Source organism: Triturus cristatus, chromosome 12 (genome assembly GCF_964204655.1).
Source record: "Triturus cristatus chromosome 12, aTriCri1.1, whole genome shotgun sequence".
Lineage (NCBI taxonomy): Eukaryota > Metazoa > Chordata > Amphibia > Caudata > Salamandridae > Triturus > Triturus cristatus.
This window is the reverse complement of record NC_140595.1, coordinates 213,580,865-213,603,655: the sequence shown is the minus strand read 5'-3', so window position 1 is coordinate 213,603,655 and position 22,791 is coordinate 213,580,865. Positions and strand designations below refer to the sequence as shown.

General features: G+C 42.3%; 1 protein-coding gene across 1 annotated transcript in view; it reads right to left on the bottom strand.

Moving 5' to 3' along the window:
- The window catches only part of ATP6V0D1 (ATPase H+ transporting V0 subunit d1), a 217,438-nt gene that overhangs the window by 21,770 nt on the left and 172,877 nt on the right, over nucleotides 1-22,791 (bottom strand). The window contains exon 7 of the mRNA XM_085638876.1: nucleotides 14,527-14,604. Within this exon, the coding sequence (XP_085495002.1) occupies nucleotides 14,527-14,604 (78 nt within the window). The remainder of the gene's footprint in view (nucleotides 1-14,526; nucleotides 14,605-22,791) is intronic.

Sequence of the window (22,791 nt, the reverse complement as noted above, 5' to 3'; positions counted from 1 at the left end):
TATATATATATATATTCACTGAAAAAACCATAGGTTTCACACATGTTATAGTTAGCGGAAATTTTACTGATAAAAAACCAGTGAAATTGCCCCGTTATAGTTAGTGCTGGCAACTATAACTCACGCGACCGCAATCCTCTGCTGATGCTAATACTGTATTTAGACACTTATTTGCCCATGTCTTCTTCCATACATTTTTAGCTATACATATATTACAAATATTTTTTTTTCATAAAGACACATATGTCATCAGCAGAAGATTGCGGTCGCGTGAGTTATAGTTGCCAGCACTAACTATAACGGGGCAATTTCACTGTTTTTTTATCAGTAAAATTTCCGCTAACTATAACATGTGTGAAACCTATGGTTTTTTCAGTGAATTTGCAAGGTTTTTTAAATGCTAATTCCTAACTATAACGTGTGTGAAACCTATGGTTTTTTCAGTGAATTTGTACGGTTTTTTAAATGCTAAGTTACTTTACGCCATTCGAGGCGTGCGCGCCCACTTAACGCAGTTCGTTCCGTGCACGGTTTTTATCAACTTTAATAAGCCCTGTACATTTGGTGGCCTTCGGCCACCAAAAGCACAGGGGGTGGGGTCAATGTGGATAGTGTTTTTTTTATTTCGATTTTATAATTTCATGTTGCCAAAATTTAGTTTTTTTTACCTATTAATAAGCCCTGTACATTTGGTGGCCTACGGCCACCAAAAGCACAGGGGGTGGGGTAAGTGTGGATAGTGTTTTTTTTATTTTATTTTTTTTACCGTACGCTTACGGTAAGCGTACGGTAAGCGTACTCGGCGAAATTGCCGAAATAAAAATAAAACCGTTTTTGCTCTTGGGGGATGTTTGGGGACTCCCTCAACATGACTATGTGGGAAGTAGTTGTCAAAACAGCCCCGTAACATGTTTTTGGCCATCTTGTTTGATAAACAACACACAGTGCGAGAGACAAAATGGCGGCCGCCGCTTCCTGGTTTCGGCCGATTCGAATGTTTACTAAGATCTAAGAGCCAATCAGAATCGCGCTCGCGCACGCCACCGTACGCTTACGGTAAGCGTACGGTAAGCGTACCGTAAGCGGGCTCAGATATATATATTGATTTAAAGGCTATTTTCTCAGAATCTACTGAACAGATTTACACCAAACCTACAAAAGGCACTTCCTTGACCTAGGGACTACCTCTCTGCCAAATTTCTAGTAATTCTGTTCAGCCGTTCGGGCTGTAGCTCGTTCTAAAGGTCCTATGGAAAAATGCATGGGAAAAACGCGTTTTGGGACCCCCCTTTTATCTCAGCCCCCGCTTGACGAATCCCCCCGAGACTTTCAGGGTAGGATCGGAGCGTAGCGCCCCACCTATTTTGAGAAATTCGCGAGGATTCATCAACCGGCGCCAAAGTTATTCAAAATAGAATGTTGAGGTTTTCCTATGGAAAAGGGGTCCTAACTATAACTACCTACTGGCGACGGCCAGTAGGAGATATATATATATATATATATATGTTTTTCTTGATCGGAGGTGTGGTAGAATTCTGTCAATTCCAAAACATTGAATGAGATCACAGTTACTCTGGTGTTTCTCTTGATAATGCCTGGCCACTGGGTAACTTAGGTCAACAATTGCAATGGCCCTCATTTGCTGCAAGACACAAGTTTTTAATTGCAGCTTAGTGCTGCCTACGTACCTTAGGCCACACGGACATTCCAGGATATAAATAACAAAGTCACTGGTACACCTTATAAGCTTTGTGATTTTTTTAACTCTACCCTTGTTCATCATATAGCTGTCTTTATTGTGGCTATGCTTGCAGGCCTTACATGAATTGCATTTTCTGAATCCCTTCGACCTTCCTAACCAAGTAGTAGGAGTGAATGTTCCATGGTAACTGTGGACAAGATGATCTTTTAATGATTTGGATTTCCTGTAGGTGACTAGAGGTGTTGTCCCCACAAAAGATCCTATTACAGGATCAGTCGTTAACAAACCCCAATGTTGTTTCATGCACTGTTTCAGAGCATTCGACTGGGTAGGGTAAGTGGTAATAAGTCTGGGTGCCTTGGTTTTGTTTTCTTCTATATTCAATTTTTCTTTTTCAATGAGAACAAGGCCTCATTCTGTGAGATGTTACTAACTTTATCAATGGCTGCTTCAATGACTTTATTCTTGTAACCACGCTGATGAAACCTCTGTCATAACCTGTTGCTCTTTCGCAAAGCCCTCTTCCGTGTTGCAGTTTCTGCGCGCCCAGAGAAACTCACCATAAGGGATGCTATTGCGTAAAGGAACAGGGTGATTGCTGTTAGCGTGGAGTAGTGTATTACCCGCAGTATCTTTTCGAAAGGGACTGGTCACAATTTGTCCATTCTCTACTTTGACTGCCACATCCAAGAATTCACAATATGTGGAGCTGATCTTGTGAGTAAATTGTAAAGTCAACTGATTCCTCCTCAACTCAGCAATGAATTCCTGTGCTAGGTCCACTGGCCCATCCCATTTCAGGAACAAGTCATCTATGTACCTGATCCAGATAGGGATGTGCTAAGTGAATCTCTCATTGATCTCAGTCCAAACCACCTGTTCCTCCCACCAGCCCAGAAAAAGATTAGCTAGGCTGGGGGCGAAACAGGTGCCCATCGCCGTACCTGATTTTTGTCGGTGCAATGTTTTTTTGTAGAGAAAAATATTCTCCTTCAGGCAGTAGAGCATCATCGTTTTCAGCATCTGTGTATGTTCCCAAAATGAGATGTGTCGCTCACGGAAGAAATGCATGCATGCATCGACCCCTTGCTGTTGATCTATAGATGTGTATAGTGAACAAACATCCAACGCGATCATGTGCTAGGTATCCTCCCACATGACATCGTGTATGCGTTTAAAAAACCGTACTATCCCTACAATAGGATCTTAGTTTTACAACAAAGGGTGCTAGGAACAGATCAAGAAAAATCGATGTATTCTCCAACAGGCCTACGTTGGAGGATACTATAGGCCTCCCCTGGTGGTCTAGTGGGGTGTTTATGAACCTTGGGCAATAAATAAAAACAAGGTATTCGTGGATTATCTGTTTTCAAAAATTGGCATTCATTTCTATCCAACATGCCCTCCACCCACCAATCTTTAAATAAGTCACGATATTTAGTGACAGAAAGTCTATACACATCGCATCCAATCTCTTCATAACAGGTCGCATCTTGTAGCAGCCGTAGGGCCTCCTGATCATATTGTTAAACATCCAGAACAATCACATTTCCACCCTTGTCTGATGGTTTTACAATTACGCTTTGATCTTTAGACAGTGCATCCAAGGCTACTCGTTGTGATTTTGTTAGGTTATCCCATCGTGATTTGGGATGTTGATCTCTCAGTTTATTTATTTCATGGATCATGATGGCATTGAAAGCTTCTATGTTGTCATGTGGGACATTTGGATTGAAAGTGAATCTTGGTCTAAGTCCACTCTGACAGGAGGCATCGGGTCTGAATCCCAGTTCAATTAGCATTTTCCTTTTTTCTTTTACAGTTAGATCAGACACATTTTCTTCCATTCTGTTAGATCCAAAATTAAGTCTGCATCTTCAATACATAAATCAGATATCTCTTCAGCTACGGGATAAATTGATTTGGTGGTTTTTGATCCAATAGCCATCTTGAAAATCTTCATAAATTTTCACTTGCGGATATACAAAAATAGGTCAATACGTGTAGAGACAAAGTCCATATTATAGGTGGGGCAGAATGATAATCCTAATTGTAGCAGAGTCTCTTCCTCTTTTGTTAACAACCTGGACGATACATTTATCACAGATTTATTAGGAATATTTGAAGGCTGCTTCATGCGCTATTGCCGACCAGATTGAAATGTATAAAATTAAAATGTATACTTGATTGAATTGGTATGTTCTAATGCGTAATATGGCAGAACTGTGTTGATTGTCCGCTTTCTATATCTGGGGCCAAAGCACAACTACACAGGTATGATCATGAGTAGTGAAATCTGTTTTCTATGCCGATAGTCTTGGTATTGCAAATTTTTCTAATTTATTTGTATCCTTTTACAGCGTCATCAATGTAATAATCAAAGGCATTATGAATTAATAATGTAAACTTGAATTTGCTCTCAAAAAGATGAATTTCTAATGTGTCTTCTATGTCTATGCACCACGACCCGTATTTCTAGGGCCAACTGAGCGCAGGTCAAACAACTTGAAAAAGGCTGTGCCGAAACGAGTCGTTGTATGCACATTAAATCCTTTATGCTGTCCTCTTGGTGTGCCGCTTGACTTATTCTGGAGTTCCTGGATATGTCAAATTTTGGATACCACGAGCGGGTGTCATTACCGCTGCTCGCACCGACGTCGTAAGGAGGAGGAACGGTATCAGTGACAAGCTGTCGAAATATATATATATATATATATATATATATATCTATCTATATATATATCTATATATATATATATTCACTGAAAAAACCATAGGTTTCAGACATGTTATAGTTAGCGGAAATTTTACTGATAAAAAACCAATGAAATTCCCCCGTTATAGTTAGTGCAGGCAACTATAACTCACGCGACCGCAATCCTCTGCTGATGCTAATACTGTATTTAGACACTTATTTGCCCATGTCTTCTTCCATAAATTTTTAGCTATACATATATTACAAATATTTTTTTTTCATAAAGACACATATGTCATCAGCAGAAGATTGCGGTCGCGTGAGTTATAGTTGCCTGCACTAACTATAACGGGGGAATTTCATTGGTTTTTTATCAGTAAAATTTCCGCTAACTATAACATGTCTGAAACCTATGGTTTTTTCAGTGAATTTGCATGGTTTTTTAAATGCTAATTCCTAACTATAACGTGTGTGAAACCTATGGTTTTTTCAGTGAATTTGTACGGTTTTTTAAATGCTAAGTTACTTTACGCCATTCGTGGCGTGCACGCCCACTTAACGCAGTTCGTTCCGTGCGCGCACGGTGCGCTTCGCGCACCGTGCGCGCACAGTGAGCACGCGGTGCGCTTTGCGCACCGCGCGCCCACTTTACGCAGTTAGTGCCGTACACGCAAGGTGGGCACGCAGTGCGCTACGCGCACCGCGTGCCCATGTTACGCACCGTGCGCACATGGAGGACATATTATGCGCTTCCTTGTGATAGGTAATCTGTTAAATTTAATTTGTAAGTGATGACAATAATATGCCATGCACAGAGTGTTTTTTTTTTTTATTAAAATTTTTAGCGTAAGCGCACCGTACGCGTACGGTAAGCGTAATCGGCGAAATTTTCAAAAAATAAAAATTTACCGTTTTTGGCCTTGGGGGATCTTTGAGGACTCAACTAACATGGCTATGTGCATGGGCGCTGTCTAAACAGCCCCTTTATATGTTTTTTGCCTTTGTTTACAGCCCCCCCCTCAGAGTGCGAGAGAGAAAATGGCGGCCGCCGCTTCCTGGTTTCGACCGATTCGAATGTTTACTTAGATGTAACAGCCAATCAGAATCGCGCTCGCGCACGCCACCGTACGCGTACGGTAAGCTTACGGTAAGCTTACGGTAAGCGCACCGTAAGCTGCCACAGATATATATATTGATTTAAAGGCTATTTTCTCAGAATCTACTGAACAGATTTACACCAAACCTACAAAAGGCACTTCCTTGACCTGAGAACTACCTCTCTGCCAAATTTCTAGTAATTCTGTTCAGCCGTTCGGGCTGTAGCCCTGTCTAAAGGTCCTATGGAAAAATGCATGGGAAAAACGCGTTTTGGGACCCCCCTTTTATCTCAGCCCCCGCTTGACGAATCCCCCCGAGACTTTCAGGGTAGGAGCGGAGCGTAGCGCCCCACCTATTTTGAGAAATTCGCGAGGATTCGTCGACCGGCGCCAAAGTTATTCAAAATAGAATGTTGCGGATTTCCTATGGAAAAGAGGTCCTAACTATAACTACCTACTGGCGACCGCCAGTAGGATGTAGGATAGATATATATATATATATATATATATATATATATATATATATATATATATAATTTGCTTGGGGGAACGGGATCATAATTATATATATATATATATATATATATATATATATATATATATATATATATATATATATATATATATATATATATATATATATATATATATATATATATATATATATATATATATATATATATATATATATATATATATATATATATATATATATATATATGTCTTTGTGTGGATAAAGTCCGAGAATTCCCAGCAAATAATCCAGCGGCACACCCAGGACAAAACGATAAATGAAATGTTTGACCGCGATAGAATTTTCCTCACTGTTTATCAACCTTGACCTGTATTTCTAGGGGAATTGGGGCACGGGTCACTAACTTGACAAAGGCTTCGCCGAAACGCGTAGTTCTGTTCGTTTAAAACAATAAATAAACGTATTGTTTTGTCCTGGGTGTGCCGCTGGATTATTTGCTGGGAATTCTCGGACTTTATCCACACAAAGACGTAAAAAACAGAGTTGCGACTGTGGCTGGCACCAGCGTCGATAGGAAGGAGAGCGGGGATTTCGCAACAATTCTCTGGAAACGATATATATATATATATATATTTGCCCAACCTCCATGTGATTGAAGATTCAGCACTCGTTTTCATGGGGTTTCTCCCGTTTATTGCCTCTGTTATATCATACACTCGAACATTACAGGGACGCATTTCGAGGTTGCGAAAGGCAGAGAGACTGCTGAAACGCGTCCCTGTAATGTTCGAGTGTATGATGTAACAGAGGCAATAAACGGGAGAAACCCCATGAAAACGAGTGCTGAATCTTCAATCACATGGAGGTTGGGGAATTCTTTTTGTACTTAACTGGCACTAGCGGTAGCGCCATTTTTCAAGCACCACCAGCGTTCTGGCAGGACGCCAGTTTACCGCAAATTGGATTTTTGATATATAGATATATATATATTTTGGTTTTTTTTTAAAAAGGTTGCCCCCGGACAAAAGTGCACTCAAAACAGGTATATCCCTCTTTTTATTCCAGCAGAAACAGCAAGGACTTCAATTTCAAAAGGCAGGCCTTGAGAAAATTTACCCTGAGGCCCATTGGGGGTGGAATGCATTTAATCACCATCACGTGCGAATTTTGCGTTTTATTTGCCTCACTCGACATCGGCCTGTGAACAAGAACTGTGTTCGCTCGAAATGCGTAAGGCCTGCCTTTTGAAATTGAAGTCCTTGCTGTTTCTGCTGGAGTAAAAAGAGGGATATACCTGTTATGAGTGCACTTTTGTCCGGGGGCAACCTTTTCTTAAAAAAATAATTAAAACAAAAATATATATAAAAACACTATAACTACCTACTGGGGGGGATGGATGGATGGCTGCATGGATGGCTGGCGATATAGATATAGATAGATATATATCCAACAAACACGATCGCGTGAGCTCATGCCTCTTTACGTGAGGAGTGGCCAGCGGGGTAGTGCTCAAACATCAACAACAGAATCTGCACCTCGCTCAGGAACCACAATTCCAGGTCAGAAATCACAGCGCTGGCACTCTTAGTGATGAAAACGTATGTTGTATTCACACACGGCAGCAATTAAGGTCGCAAAGCGTTTCGGAGTTCAATCACTCCTTGATCACGGGTTAGGCTTCAATGTGCAATCTGTCTTTCATGTGCCCTGTATCTCTGTAGTACATGGCACATGAAATGGCATTGCATGGGCAGTTGTGCCCGCAGGTTGCACGTGCATCTGTTCGAGCACAGGTGAGAATGCGCTTGCAGGTATGCTTGATGTTCACGTGGAGCACTGTCAAAGCCTATGCAAGGCAGCTTCTCAGCCAGTTAAATGGCCTTCTTTATGGAGGATGTGACTTCCCATCAATGATCCGTTAATAATAAGAACTGTGATACTGCTACTAACATAGTGTTTCGTACAGTCCTGCCATTACCAAGAACTTTAAAATAATAGTCAAAATGAGTTTGAGCCCACCTGTGCTCCCAACCATAACCCAATGACTTTTAAATTATTGGCAGCACATCTCCTTCAATATATTTTGGGCTGTTCGAAGCATCCCGTGTTTTGAAATGTGACTGAACTGGAAAAATCATGTATCCTTCTGTTCAGGAATTGACGATGATGGCCTTGCCAATATTTGTAGGGTGTGGTAGAACAAAGTGAGTGTGGGTAGCGCTGTGATATGAACATTATTATGGATGTAGGTCCCCTGAACCCCTATGGGAAATAAAACCAGTGAATGGCCTTTAAGCGTCAAAACCACGACCTAAAGAATGCATGACGAATGGGGCAGTGCTGTCACTCTCTGACTGCATATATCATGTCATGACAACACTGACAAGTGGATTGCATAGCAGTTCGCGATAACGAAGCAGTGCCGGGTCAAGGGGCATCAGTTTAACACATATATGTTTGTGACACTTACGCTGTGGCACTTTAAACAGGCATGCATGACTATACTGAATATTGTACTACACAAGTTGAGACGCACGTTTTTTGTTTTTTTTAAACTCTCCAAACTTACATAGTGTTTTTGACAAAACATATGACAGCAAGACCACTACTTCAAGTACAATACCCAGATATTTTCCACACTCAGATAATACCCCCCCCCGCCCCCCAATTTAGATTTTTTTTTACATTGTTTTTTAGACTTTCTAAACTTTGTGCTCCTCAACTTGTGTAATTATGTATTAATTAGATTTGGGTTTTTTAGGTTGACCCAAAGAGTGAGCACATTTAAGCTAATTAGATTACAATAAACCACACAGGCAAAGGGAAAGAACAGACCAGGGGTGCAGAGGCGTGAAGGGGGTGGGTGTCATTTTCCAGAGTGCATAGTACTGTTTTGAAAATTAGTTCAGAGGCATTCTTATGTAAAGGGCGCACTTTGCCTGTTTGGACCTGGCACACTTTAAAACATGTGCACTGGGCACAAACAGGGAAAATGCAACCTATTACATGGAATGTGCTGCCCACAAAGCAGCCTCAAACTCTTGCTGCCCTGGGGCCGCCCATTCATGTGAAAAATTGAGCCGCTGCTTGAAAGAACCACTCCGTGTTTTCACCGTGCAGGCGGCAACCCGCCTGCTTTTTTAAAGGAGATTAGAGATCCCCTTGCAGGCGGGTGCAGTCACGGACTACACCCGCCTGCAAGGGGATATCTGGGGGGTTCATGGGACCCCCTTTCCTCCTGCCAATCAGGGGGCGCACTGACAGTACGCCACCTTCTAGTTGGCGCACCTTCAGTGTGCCTCTTGAGAGCTTTTTTGCTTCAGCGCCCATGTCTGTAATACAGCGCAGGCACAGAGGCAAAGGGATTCCCTAATTTAAATGGGGCACAATCCCATGCAAATGAGGGAATGCCCTCTGAAGATAGCGCAGGTGCTTTATGTGTACCAGCACTATCGGTATTACAGAAGGGGTTGCACATGGATCTGCGTTTCCTTCTGTAATACCAAAGTGCCCCAGGGGCACCAAAGTGGGCGCAAACGCCCGTTTCACCCTAGGGGCACCTTCTGTAATACAGCCCAATGGTAGGCGTTGTGCGAAATAAGTAATTTGAAATTCTCTCAGCACATGCAGCGCCTGGAAGCAGACCATAGACTGGAGGTTTCATTGGTTCCACGTCTCCAATGGAAGATACACATCACATTGTTGTTTTGAGGAATTCACACAACCGTGAGGCATTGCCCTGTGCATTTGGGGCATATTTCAAGTTCAGTCCTCCCATGTATTAGAGTATATATATTTTCCGGACTCTTATACACGTGTTAATGACCTCGATTCCCTTTTATCCATTTGACATTCTATAATATAACTGGCTGTGAATACATTCACGACGGGGCAAGGTGCAGTGTGAGGGCAAAGCTAAAATTGTAGAATGCCACCCTACATCAGAGTCTGCACAGGACTCGGGAGCATCATTTTTCCACAGCATGAATCTGGTCTCTCCATATAAAATATTGTGTTTAATCTATAAGGTCTGTTTTTAGCACCTGGAAGCAGGCCCCAGTCTTGGGCTTTCACGGATTCCACGTGGCAATTACAAGAATCTTTCACATGTTTAAATATTTTTTTTTAGGAATTCACATATTTGTGAGGCACTCCCCTGTCTATTTGATGGCACATTTCCCTTTCAATCCTCCCAAAGGTCAAAGTATATATAAAATGTTTCATGTACCCATTAATGTGTTTGTTAAATTGGTTCCCATTTTATCCTTTTAGCATTCTAAAATATAATTGGACGTGGCTGCATTCATCCAAGAGTCACTCGCTAGCCAATCTTTTCACAAATGTAGCACCATGTGCGGCCACTCGTGTGTTGGCTGCCTCCTGTATGGAGCTACCCGTCTGCTGATATATATTTCGAACAGATACGCTTCTCGTAGATTACAGCAGATAGGCATCCAGTCTCATTCGTAGGTCGATTCATATGTTCAGGCGCGCAATGCCCATTGGCTCAAAGGGCTTCAGTCCCCCCCATTGTTTTTTCACCCCTTCTTAGAGCCCCTGTGTCTCCACTCTGCCTACTGCTGGAAGAATTACCCCCACCCCCGAAATTTGGCTCTAGTTGCGCCTCTGCATACGTTCATCCAAGTACTTGCTCGTCTATTGACTGTCTTTAAACTTACACTTTGCTTTACACTGCATTTGTTAGAGCTGTTTGCAATTTTAAATCACTTAAATCCACAGGTGATACCATTAACCAATATATTATTTAATATGTCCACATTTGGAAGACTAAATACTAAGTCAGCCTTGCAGGAAGAAAATACTTAACCGTTGGTGTGAGAAAAGCGCTTAGAAACACCAGTGGCGGCTGGCAGGGAACAGGGGCTGGGGGAATGGGCGGGGGCAAAATATTTAAGAACAAAAAAGAAAACACTACCTCGTGCTGCGGCCGCCTCCGTCTCTTCTCCCTCTTTGCCCGAGACGGCCGGCCAAGCAGTCCTGCACACTTAGTGTGCACAGTCCACTCCTCCTCCATGAGCCACCCGCCCGCTCTAACCCAGACCCGCAGAAACAAAAAATAAAATAATACCCTTGATATTATCATTTTATTTTTCCGTTTCCACTGCTCTGAGAGCAGTCGGGCGACGGGAGCCGCCCCTGAGCAACACTTACCGAAAGCGAAACAGTGCAGTCATACTAGTGTTTTTGTCGCACAGCGCCTGCTTTAACTAGAAATGTACAAAAAACCACTATGTTCCCTATTAACTGTCCCTCGCCCGTTTATCCTCTTGCTCAAGTTATTTATGTACTCAGAACCAAAGTAAGCACTATATTCGATACAGACGTATCTGTATAAAGTGCCGCAGGGTAAGTGCTGGAAACATGTAAGAGCTAAACTTAGGTCCCTTGTGCATGTACTGCCTGGTTATTGCAAACTACAGTGAACAGCCAGGTGTCCTTGTCGTTGTCACATGATATACACAGAGAGCGTGGGCGAGTGCGGCCCCTCGCCATGAGCAACCCCTGTGGATGCAGATGTATTTATAGGGACAGGCATGATTTCCTGCTGTGGAGAGAATTACTATACAATGACACTGTGTTTAGTCTGACTCATGAAGGATGAAAGGCTGTGCGTGAATACACTGACATTTTGTGTTTATTGTTTGATCCGTGAATGATGACAGACTGGTCGGTTTCGAACCTGCGGCCGCAAGTGTCTGTATGGGGGTGACTCCGCCATGGACCACCCTATTGTTAATCATGTTCGCTAGGTAATGTGCATGTGGAAAGATAACTGAATACCCATTCGGGCAAATAGGAAGCTGTTCGCGAATGAATGATTTACAAATTAACGATTTGATACATGAGAGGCCCTGAGAGTAACTATAGTCTGCATCCCAGTAAACAGTGAATGCTCGACTGTGAACCACAGTTGCAGTTGAAACAAAAACATTGGAGGAGACCGTGATTCAGAAGTCCATGAAATCTTGTCATAAACCTCCCCAAGCAGCTGAGGTGTGTACGTATGTATACCAGGGCGGGGGCCAACACAGGACTGAAATAATTGTACTATGTTGTAAAAACCAAGGAGGGGAAATAAAATACACTATAAGCAGAAAACATGTGGGAGACTGCTTTTTTCATTTTTTTTTAATTGGCACGACTTTGCAAATTTTGAGTGGTTTTGCGGCAAACAAAATGCCTTTTTGCCCTTGAAGGTCCCCTATTGGGATCCCAGGACCAAGGCTAGGGGTTAGGGTTTTCTTACCTTACCCCATTTTCTTTTTGTGCTTTTTTTAGGACTCGACTGAAGCAGAGTCCCAAGATGGATGTCAACACTTCCTCGTTCAAGTGTTCGCAGCCAATCAGAGCTCTGCAGATCTCTGCACGAGCTCCTCTATATTCGAAGGCATCGCGGCCACAGATATACAAATTTGGATTTCCTTTAATACCTTGAAACTACTGAATGGATTTTCACCAATGAAGTCATGCTCAAAGAGTCTATGGGAATTATTATGGAAAAATACACTTTTTTCCCTCCATTTTTCTCGACTCCCGCTTGACGAATCAGCCTGAAACTTTCCATGTACAACAAGACCTAACTTGACAATTTTGGGGGATAATTTTGTGAAGATTCGTCAAATGCCGTCGGAGTTATAAGCAAGTCAACAAACGCTTTTCCTATGGAAACATGGTCCTTACCATAACTAACCTACCAGCTACTGCCAGTAGGTAATATATATATACATATATACACACACACATATATATAAATAAACACATTAATATACATATATTTCGAATTTAGCATTAAAAAATACCCATCATTCATACTAGAATGGTGAATTAAAAAAGGCTGTTGGTACGCCACGATGTAGGCACATGCATGTATACCCTGTGGCCATCTTCGTTGTGTGAAAAAATATTCCTAGATGGCGTGTGATTGCCTCAGTCGTAAAACAGCAGCAGCCATATTGCTATTTTTAATTTTCCATTTTTGATTCCCTATTTCAAAATGGCTGATAACCATTTTAGAACCATAAATGAAACAAAGCATTGGAAAAACAATTGGTCTTGCCTTTCCTACCGGATGCCAACCACTAAGCTTTGTTAATGTATTTTCTTTTGTTTTTCACAGATCGCTACTGTGCATGCTTGGTATTTATCTGGGGGAAAAAACATGCTTACACAGCCAATAAGTTGGTGCCCAGTAGCAAAGGAGTGATCTATTGGTTTTGCTAATGCTTGCTTCAGAAGTCTTCAGTCCAATGTAACTGTTTAAGGAACTTTAAGTGATTCAAATTCTGTCGTCACCTAGTCGAAAAAACTCAATGACATGAAATGAAATACCAGTATTTGTAAAGCGCACAGGTACCTCTGAAGTGGTGTCCTGGCGCTGGGGGCCCTCGGGAAGATTAAGCGAGCTATTGTCCAGAGTCACATGGTGCTGGGCTAACCTGCCGCCGGGGACCGAACCGTGAACCCCGTAGTCCGGAGTCAGGGACCCTGGCCACTGCGCCACACCTCTTCCACTTCATGAAAAATGTGTGTGATCCATAGTTTATCTCCTGGGAGCAATTGCTGTATCGACTCATTTAGCCTTCTGAAAGTTACTTTTCTGCTCTTTTATGTGAAAGTGATTCTAAAAACCGTCCCACCACAGTTTTTTTTTTTTTTTTAAACATAGTTTATTGGTTTTTTTACACAACCACATATAAAACCTTGCACAATTTGTTTCACCGTACGTTCTACAAATGAAGCACAAGCCCCCCCGCCCATTATACAATACCTCAAGCAGGGCTATAAAAGTCCCTCCCGATCTATTCAACGCATAGACCAATAAGCTACATAACAAAACCTCTACCCTTAACCCCCACGAAACTTCTAAATTCCCTCCCCCTCCCTCAGTCCTCCTCACCAACGCATGCGGCCATCTCTGCCCTCTAAGGTCGTACAGCCCAAGGAATACCAATGTGTCGAGTTATGTGATGTTCCCAGTTTGCTCCGGGGGCACCCCCTCAACCCCGGGGCGGTCATCTCCCTCCGCGCCTGGCTCATAATCTTGCAGTGCCTGCACTAGCACCTCCCACGCAGCTGCCGCCTCTAGCGCCTTTTCATCGTTGCGCCTATGGGCCCATTAAACCGTCCCACCACTGGTGCCAACTCTTTCACGCTCAGCATTTTGCGTAGTGGATCGTCTATTACATTGCTTCTTTTCAGCCAAGTATCAACTCTGTATGCTACACTAATTTCTATCTTCGACATAACCAAATCTTTAGCATACCTCATGCAATATGCAAACTCCAGACGAACTATTGTTGTACATGTTGGCACCCATCACATTTCTGCATGCTCTTCTCTGGATTATCTGTTGCCTTTAATCATAATTCTCTAATTAATATTCAACAATAATACTGGCTGAACAAGCAAACATTCTCCTGGTGTTTGCCACATGCAAACTCCTTTCCCAGAATTGGCATAGTTGTTTTGAGACCATGGGGACTAGAAGGGTAATTAATACTCAAGAGTTAGAAGTCTATCTGTAGTACGCTCTTACCTCATGTTCAAAGAATCGGTCTTCAAGGGTTTTGTCACCTGGATTGCTGCCAGCGCCTTCGAAAAGCAGTTTATATTCCTGGAAAGAGAGAAAGGAACAATCAGGGATCCACTTAACACAATTAGCACTCAAATCCAGCATTGGAGCTTACTTGGCTCAACAATGCTCACTCAGGTGGTGAACTGCAGTTTATTTTTATTACACAGAAACTTTAAGGACATATACAGAACCCCGACAAGTCTATTCTAAACTCTTTGCATTTTTCTTTTTAAATCACCTTTTTCTGTTTATTGCCCCTTGCACCTGCCCAGTTAAAGCAGCATAACTTCACTGGGTAACAGGCACTGCAACTTTAGCTAGACAGAAGCATGTTCTGCTTAATACACAAGCTTAATTTACAAGGTGGCCATCTTATAATGTTCTCCTGCTCCAAAGGGCATTCGTACCCCCGCCCCATGCTTACATTTCCTTCACTGACCTACTTATAGATACAACAAACTAGACAACAGATGCAGCCCTCTCTTTAAACAACGTGTCAGGGAACTAACAAAACACAGTGGTAATGTCATACCTCCATATAATGTACAAGCACAACAAGCTAGATAATCCGGTATATCACGGCTACCTTAATTAAGCACTCAAAAAACTAAAACTGCAAACAAATTGATCTTACTGATCATTCACTAAAAATGTCCCCAACCCTGGCAAGGACTATTCTTCACTCAAAACGTGCATTCTAACAAGGTCATAAACCACTTACCACAAACCAAACACACTTCTGAAAAACGCATTATCCAAACAACCCCAAACACATCCAGTGCTCACTTAGTTATCAGACTACACTTAAAACTAAACTGCATGCTCATCAATGCCAGGCCTGCAAAAACCCATGACTCTGACAGTGCCAGCCTCATTGATCTGCACTAATATTAAGGCAGCGTATGCAGAAGAGCATCGAGGCTAATCAAACACAATCTATCATGGATTCTCTTGCCCCACATGAGCAGTAGACTACATCTGAATGATCAAGACGATGCCTTCACCATAACTAAATAACCTGGAATGTCAGTAGAATGAATATTCCCAAGTGTTATTAAGCCCACACCCAACTGAAGAGGCATATAGTGCAGATAACCTTCCTACAGGAAACACACCCTACATAGGAGGGAAGTATCAAATTGCACAAGAGGTAGTGGGGGCATGTGTTTGCCAAGACTTCTTAGGGTTTTGCTAGGGGCGTGCACTGATCTAGGTAAGACCGGGAGAACCCTTTGAGCCTTGTGTGACATACATGGACCGCAAGAGATGTTATGACATAGCTGGGGCATGATGGACAGGAAGATGTTTTATTGACAAGTGTTTAAGCCCCAGCACACATCAGGCTCGGTTCCAAACACCGTCATGTACTATTGTTAAACTTCCTCATCTGAAAATGATGCTTGAAGTAGAACTACAATGGTGTGTTAGATGTGAACATGGACAGGCCTTCCCCTAAAAATCTTCTCCCGAAGCAAGCACATCTCAAGTTCTTAGAACCACAATAGTAGGAAATCTCATTGTATTCCCATGTCCATAACCTGCACAAATGTCTGGACAAAAAATGTTGTTCCTCACAAAGATAGTGCTGGTGAATATTTGTGGAGAACCATCTTCACCTATAACCCATTAATGATAAGAGTGTCCTTGGTTAAGCATAGAATAAGTGTCCCTGTCTTGCCACTGTCAACTGCTGCGTTACAAGAGCCAGTACTTAGGGACACAATCGGACAAGAGATAAGCCACTACTTTGCCCAGAACAGCGGGACCGCCACTGATGCCCTGACCTTATGAGGTGTGTAAAGTAGTGTAGAGTGGAAGCGACTGACTCTGTGATTGATGGGTACATTACAGATGAAGGTCTGACATCCACACTTCCTAACAAGCCGAACCCTGGAAACCCACTGACCATACAAGTCAGAAGAGTAGTCTCCAAAATTAACAAGCGGAAAACCCTGGATTCAGACTGGCCACAGGTAGAGTTCTATGTGACTTATGAGCGTTTTTTGGCCCCCCGATTGACGGATATGCAGAAAAAGGGAGCTTCAGGACTTGACATGGGGAACATTAACTGTCTCGATACCAATGCATACAAAAATAATTTAGATGTGTCCTTTAGACCCCTGTTAATGTTTAACATCGATTATAAAATTGACAAGGTGCTGGCTAATTGTTTACTGGCTCCATTACCATAAGCCATACACCCTGACTGGATTTGTCCTGGGATGCAACGTATCACCAAATTTTAAGGTACTATTTCATGCCTAGAGATGGGCACATCGGTATACCAAAACTCTGCTGTTATTGAAATGTTATGTTAGCTATTTTTGTATAGCACATGGCTGCCCCAACACCGGGGCGTCCCAGCGCTGGCTGGACCTTTAAAAAGTCTTTGATAGCTTTAGTAGGAAATGCAGTGTTGCAGTATACACTTGAGTGGTATGGCCCACACAATCTTACTAAATGCAGTAGAGTCAGGCCTCTGTGAGCCAGGTATCTAGCTCGAGCCTTAAGTAGCTCGCTCACCTCTAGTTAAGAGGCTAGAAGTATTTGTGGAAATCTCCAGATTACGTACTAACAGACCGAAGGCGTGCATAGATGCCACAGGAGCAGAGGTGACACAAGAGGGAGAATCTAATAATCCTGGGAACCTCAGAGGGGAACGCACTAGGTCTCTCTATCACTCCTATAAAGATTTACCACAGAAAACCCGATTTGATGAAGTGCAATATAGATAGGGCACCGCAAGATTCTACTTGCGTTTCAATCTGGTTTCAAGTCTGTCTTTCAGTTTCATGAACGAAGCCCAGTGTTGCCAGATTTTTAGACCCGTCCCAAGCCCAAAGCCGCTCAAATATAAGCCCAAAATAAGCCCAACCAGACCAGTTTCAGCCCAAAAACCAGCCCAAACTTGCAACTCTCAAATTATGCAGAAATAGTCATCAGAAACCACTTAAGGGATGAATCTAAATTCTATTAAATATACAGATAGTGGAAGGGGGTTAACTGGGCACCTGTGTTAATGCTACTCATTTTCATGACCCGTCACCACTGTGACATTGCAACTTGTAACAGGCACTGCTAAAGCTACAATAGTAGAAAACACAGAGATTGAGAAAGACAGAAATAGTATTATGTGCTAATTACTGCTCCCTCTAATTTGTATTTTAAGCAACTCCCAAAGGTAATGCCTAGTAGCCCCCGTTTACCCCATAGCCCTCAAGCCCCCTCCCTCCTTCCCGAATGGAGTCTGACAACCTCCACTTCTATTTCATCCACAGCATATTTGTCAACATTTGGAAACAAATAAGAGGGAGATTCAGAGACAAACCCATGTTAAAATAATGACTCCTTTAACTTGTATTTTGTTTGGGGGGGTACTTTAAGAGGTAATTACGTATAATAGTAGATGTTTTAGCTTCCAAAATGTACAGTCTTCTGCCTAAATTGAATAATAGTACCACCTATGGGAGAGGATGTGGCGTTACAGCCACAGCCATGTGTTGGAGGCAGCAGCAATGTGTGCTTCCCTCACACAGGACAGGTAACACACAGACAGTAGCACAGCAACCTCCACTTATTTATTTGAGATTATATAGCAATAGCTAGATCCAAAGTTATCAGAACACTTTACAACAGCAGATGTTCACATGAAAGATAACAAGTCTATACAGAACATCTGATTCAGAGTGCTTTACTTATCATATAGCACTCATTCCTACTCTTACTATAAATGAACTTACTTCAATTTGTGCTTGCTTCTACATGCTGCGGCCAGGCCCCACGAGTCGACGGCCACAGCAGCACAGGGCTGCACCACCAGGCCGGGTCTGACAGTCTGAGACCCGAGAGAAAAGTGACAGTGCATAGCTGCCAAGGTTTCAGATTGCTTATGTGTTACATTTTCATAATTTCAGTGTAATTATGAGTGACATTCAACGACTAAGAGTGACACTTTCTCGCGAGCAAAAATCAAGCAACGAAGATGAGGGAAACATATATAACAAATTACAGCCATTTCAGCAACGAGAAACTCTAGGAAGATCTTAAAACTATTGCAAAGCACCAGAAATGGAAGGGCACTATTCAACATGAAAACATACTGCATAGTTGCCACGTTTTAAGAGTGCTTATGTGTGACATTTTCAAGGTTTCAGAGTACTTATGACATTCAACTGCTAAATGTATGACACCAAGAGTGACACTTTTTTGCAATGACACTCATTTAAGCAAGGACAAGCTATGAAAAGAAAATGAAACTGATGCAAATCACCTGATCCTACTGACAAACGATTGTATACCCACAATCTAATCCTACATTATTTTACACTTGTGATCACCACTGCTGCTTTCAGAACCACCGAGAAATTGTACTGACAGTGTAAAATTGCCAGACCATGACTGGGTCACAAAGGGCAAATGCTAGCAGCAGTAGAACTTAAGTTTACACAGTGCGCTATGTGTGTCTTTTAAAAACAGCCGCACCGTGATAGGAACCAAGTCGATTAGTTTATTTTGCCTATGCCCACCCTAAAAGGATCGCAGCAATGACATCCTAGGACCCGGCAGGACTTGTTAAAAAAAAAAAAAAAAAAAAAATGCCTGATCCTGTCTGGTGTTAGACACGTGCAGTCATAAGAACACTGAAAGGAGCTTGCCCTGACAACAATTACTGGCCGCATAACAGTGACTGATGTACAAAACAAAAGCAGAGAATATATTACTTCACTTACTATTTGCTGCAATTCAAAGCTGGCGAGCGTGGCATTTCATAGCGGGACACTTATGGCAGCAATGAGGACTCGGAGTGAAGTCACAGGCTTGCCCCTGTCTGGAGTGGGATTCTTGAAGTCCGTTGCGGCATTGGTGGTCACACTCAGTCACTCACTTTGTCTCAGTCTTTTCCATGACGACGAGACAGTGACAGTATGACTGACATGGTTGTGCAATCCGGACGCCAGTAGTTACCCTGCTGAGTGCGCTGCATGCGCCGAGACTGCCTGCAGCCTCTTGATTGAGGGTAGAGGGTGGGTGGGGTCATTTTCGCACAGGCAAACTCTGGTGGGTCCTCCTCCAATGATTTGCACTGATGTTAGCGCGCGCTGCGCGCTCATTTGCCAACAGACCTTCTGCGCCACTGTGATATGCGGACGCCAAGCACTCATCGTGGTTGGCGCCCGCCCAAGCCAGTAAATTGTACACACAGACTTAATACTAGCCCAAATAGTAGCACCCCTGCCAGGCATGGGTTTTTCCCGCACAACTGGGAAAAATTTCACCCAATTGTGCGGGAAATAGCCCAATCTGGCAACATTGACGAGGCCACGTTATTAGACGCTACAGCACACGTTCACGATATTGCATGCTGGGTAAGTCATGGTCTGCGTTGGATGAGAACTTTCAAGGTATTGCAGATTTTGATTTTCTAAGCGTAAACTTGGCACACTTCGAGGTCGAAGGTAGTTTACTCAGACCCATATATGTATTTTTTCAGACTCAAAGTAAGGCACTTCATGCCTCTGAAAATGAATGAAAACGTATGTTCGAGCAGTTTGCGGACATGCATTGTTTAGTTGTACGTAGATAGGGGTAGCACTGGATTAGTAAATTGACATTTTAAAACAGTATATTAACAGAGGGACTCCTCATTTGTTACAGGACTACGTACAGCACGCATTTTTGGGGCGAAGAGGTTTATAAATATGAGCAACCTGGTGGCCCAATTTATTAATCTGTGTCACAAACATTGGTAGGGACGGTAGCGCATTATGTAATTTGGCTTTAGTTAATGCCACTCTTACTTTTAAAAAATTATAAAATTCAATGGTGTCTAAGTTATAACTGGTTTGAAGGTCCGCAAATGTAATTGGATACGAAGCATGTTCTAATTGATAAGGGAAAAAGATACCTTTGGCGATCCAGGTATCAAGATTTAGACTTTTCCCTTTATATACTATTCTACGATTGAGCCATAAGGATTCCATCTTAGATCCTTCAATACTTAGCTCAAGTTTTTTGTCTATCAGCAGAAGTGCCAATTTTGTGTTTCTGAAGAAAGATTTAGATCTATTTGGATAAAGCTGGTTAGAGGTAAGAAGTGACAAAGGATTGATATTATCGAGGATAGCCTGTTCAACTTCCAACCACACCGGAGTATAGTGGGCAGGAAGCAAAATCCAAAAGGAACCCTGTTTTGCCAGAAAAGCTGATTGAAATAGCTTAAAATCTGCTAGATTCACTCCACCCAAGGATTTATCAAGTCTCTTTTTTTTTTTTTATACCAATTCGAGCTTTTTTGCTACGCTATAAAAGCTTTGTAAGGAGGATATCTAAATTATGGTGAAAGTCCTCCATCAAGAGGAGTGGGAGCATGCTTATAAGATAGTTAACCAAAGAAATGATCATCATTTTTATGGTTTCTATCCTCCCCCACCATGTAATAAAAGCTAAGTCATACAATATAGCGTAAGATTTTAATATAGTATCATTAAATGTTAAAGGACTTAATCACTCAATCAAACGCAGTAACATTTTTGATTATTTAGCTATCATGAGTCTGTGACTCCAACGAAATATTAGCCTTTTTAGCAATCAGAGTAATTACACCCTTTCTTTTATGATCTGCTGGAGAGCAAGCAACTTGTGAGATCCAATTATATTTAATGAAAGTAGCATCTTCTTTAGATAGTTTTGTTTCTTGCAACAATATGATACCAAAAGGTTCGCGCCCACTATTCAAGTGAAAGCGCGGGCTTTTACCCTAAAAAGCATTTGTTTGTCAAGTTGGCAAACAAATGCTTTTTGTGTTAAAAAAGTGCCCGGTAAAAGCGCGCATGGCGAGCAGAATGTTGCAGGAATGCATGTTGTGCCTGCAGTAAGAGAAACTAATTAAAGAAAATAGTGCTTAGAGACTAAATAACACGTACCGTGTAACAATCGAAGTAAAAGGGCCAGCCCTCATGGGAGGTTACACAAATGAAGACAAGGCGGTACTAAGGAGGGACTAACAAGCCTATTTACGATTCAGAAGCCAGCATTTACAAAGGACATTGACACCTGCCAATGACAAATATGGGCGGGGAGGGGACGGGGCTTCAAGTGCATACTCCAATACAGCATGCCTCGCAGAGCAGTGTATGAGCTGCCCAGGCTTGACCTAACAAGCAGAGAAGCACAAACATTCAGGATCTAGATCTTAGAGCAACCATAACAATAAATGCTCAATTGAGAATACTTTTGATCAACCAAATGGAAGGGGTGCCTTTGACCTTAAAGAGACCATAAGTAGAAAAGTATAAGTGACAAGGGGCAAGGCACACATCTCATAAGCTCAAAATGCAAACCCAAAAAGGGGCCTTATAACCTGAAAAGCGTTAATGGTGCTTTGAAGTATGATAATGAGATGAAGGTGCGATGTCTGGCTTCTTTTATGCCCAGTATACTCTAAAGAGTAAGAATGGGACAAACCTGGGCAAACATTCTACGAAGGCTTGATTGCCCTCACATCTCAGAGGACCAAGCCGAGGAATTGGGGGTCCATGAGTCTTTCTGAAGGAGAGATTTCAGAGCTGAGCGGAAAGATTACTAAAGGGTCTATTCCCTCACTAGATGGTATTTGGGGAATGTATACCTGCGGTAGTACAAGAGTTCAAGAAAGATCTGAGGAAGTAGAGGAATTCCTAAATTTCACGGGTGGAAAACATCACAGTGCTAGAGGTCGCTGTTTGTGCTCCAAGCTGTGCCAGTCAAGATAGAAAAGAAGATAATAGACAACCTAATTTGCTTCGTTTGGAAAAGCTACCAGGGTGTTGGGGAAAACTGTTAGATCTCCAACAGACGGAAAAGGTCTGAGATTGCCAAATATTCTAAACTTCTACAGGGCCACTCAGCTCTGCATCATGGGAGGGTGGCGAAGAATCAGAAAAGCAGTGTCTCCACAAGGACAGGGCAGTGAGCAAGAGATCTTTGTGGGACTTAATATGGTTACTTAAACACCATAGCCCCCAAAAGTTTTATTCTAGTCAAATAATGATTCAGCTATTGTTGGCATGGGGCAGCATAGCAAAGGGCAGACAGATCACATCCATTCTGTCCTCACTGTCACTTATTCACAACAATCTTGAATATACACCCGCATAGGATGGGGAGAGGGGGTCATCTTTTAGAATCGTAACCTGGTTGATGGTTGATTGTAGGGAGATATCAGGTATGTTTGTAGTTCAGTTGATC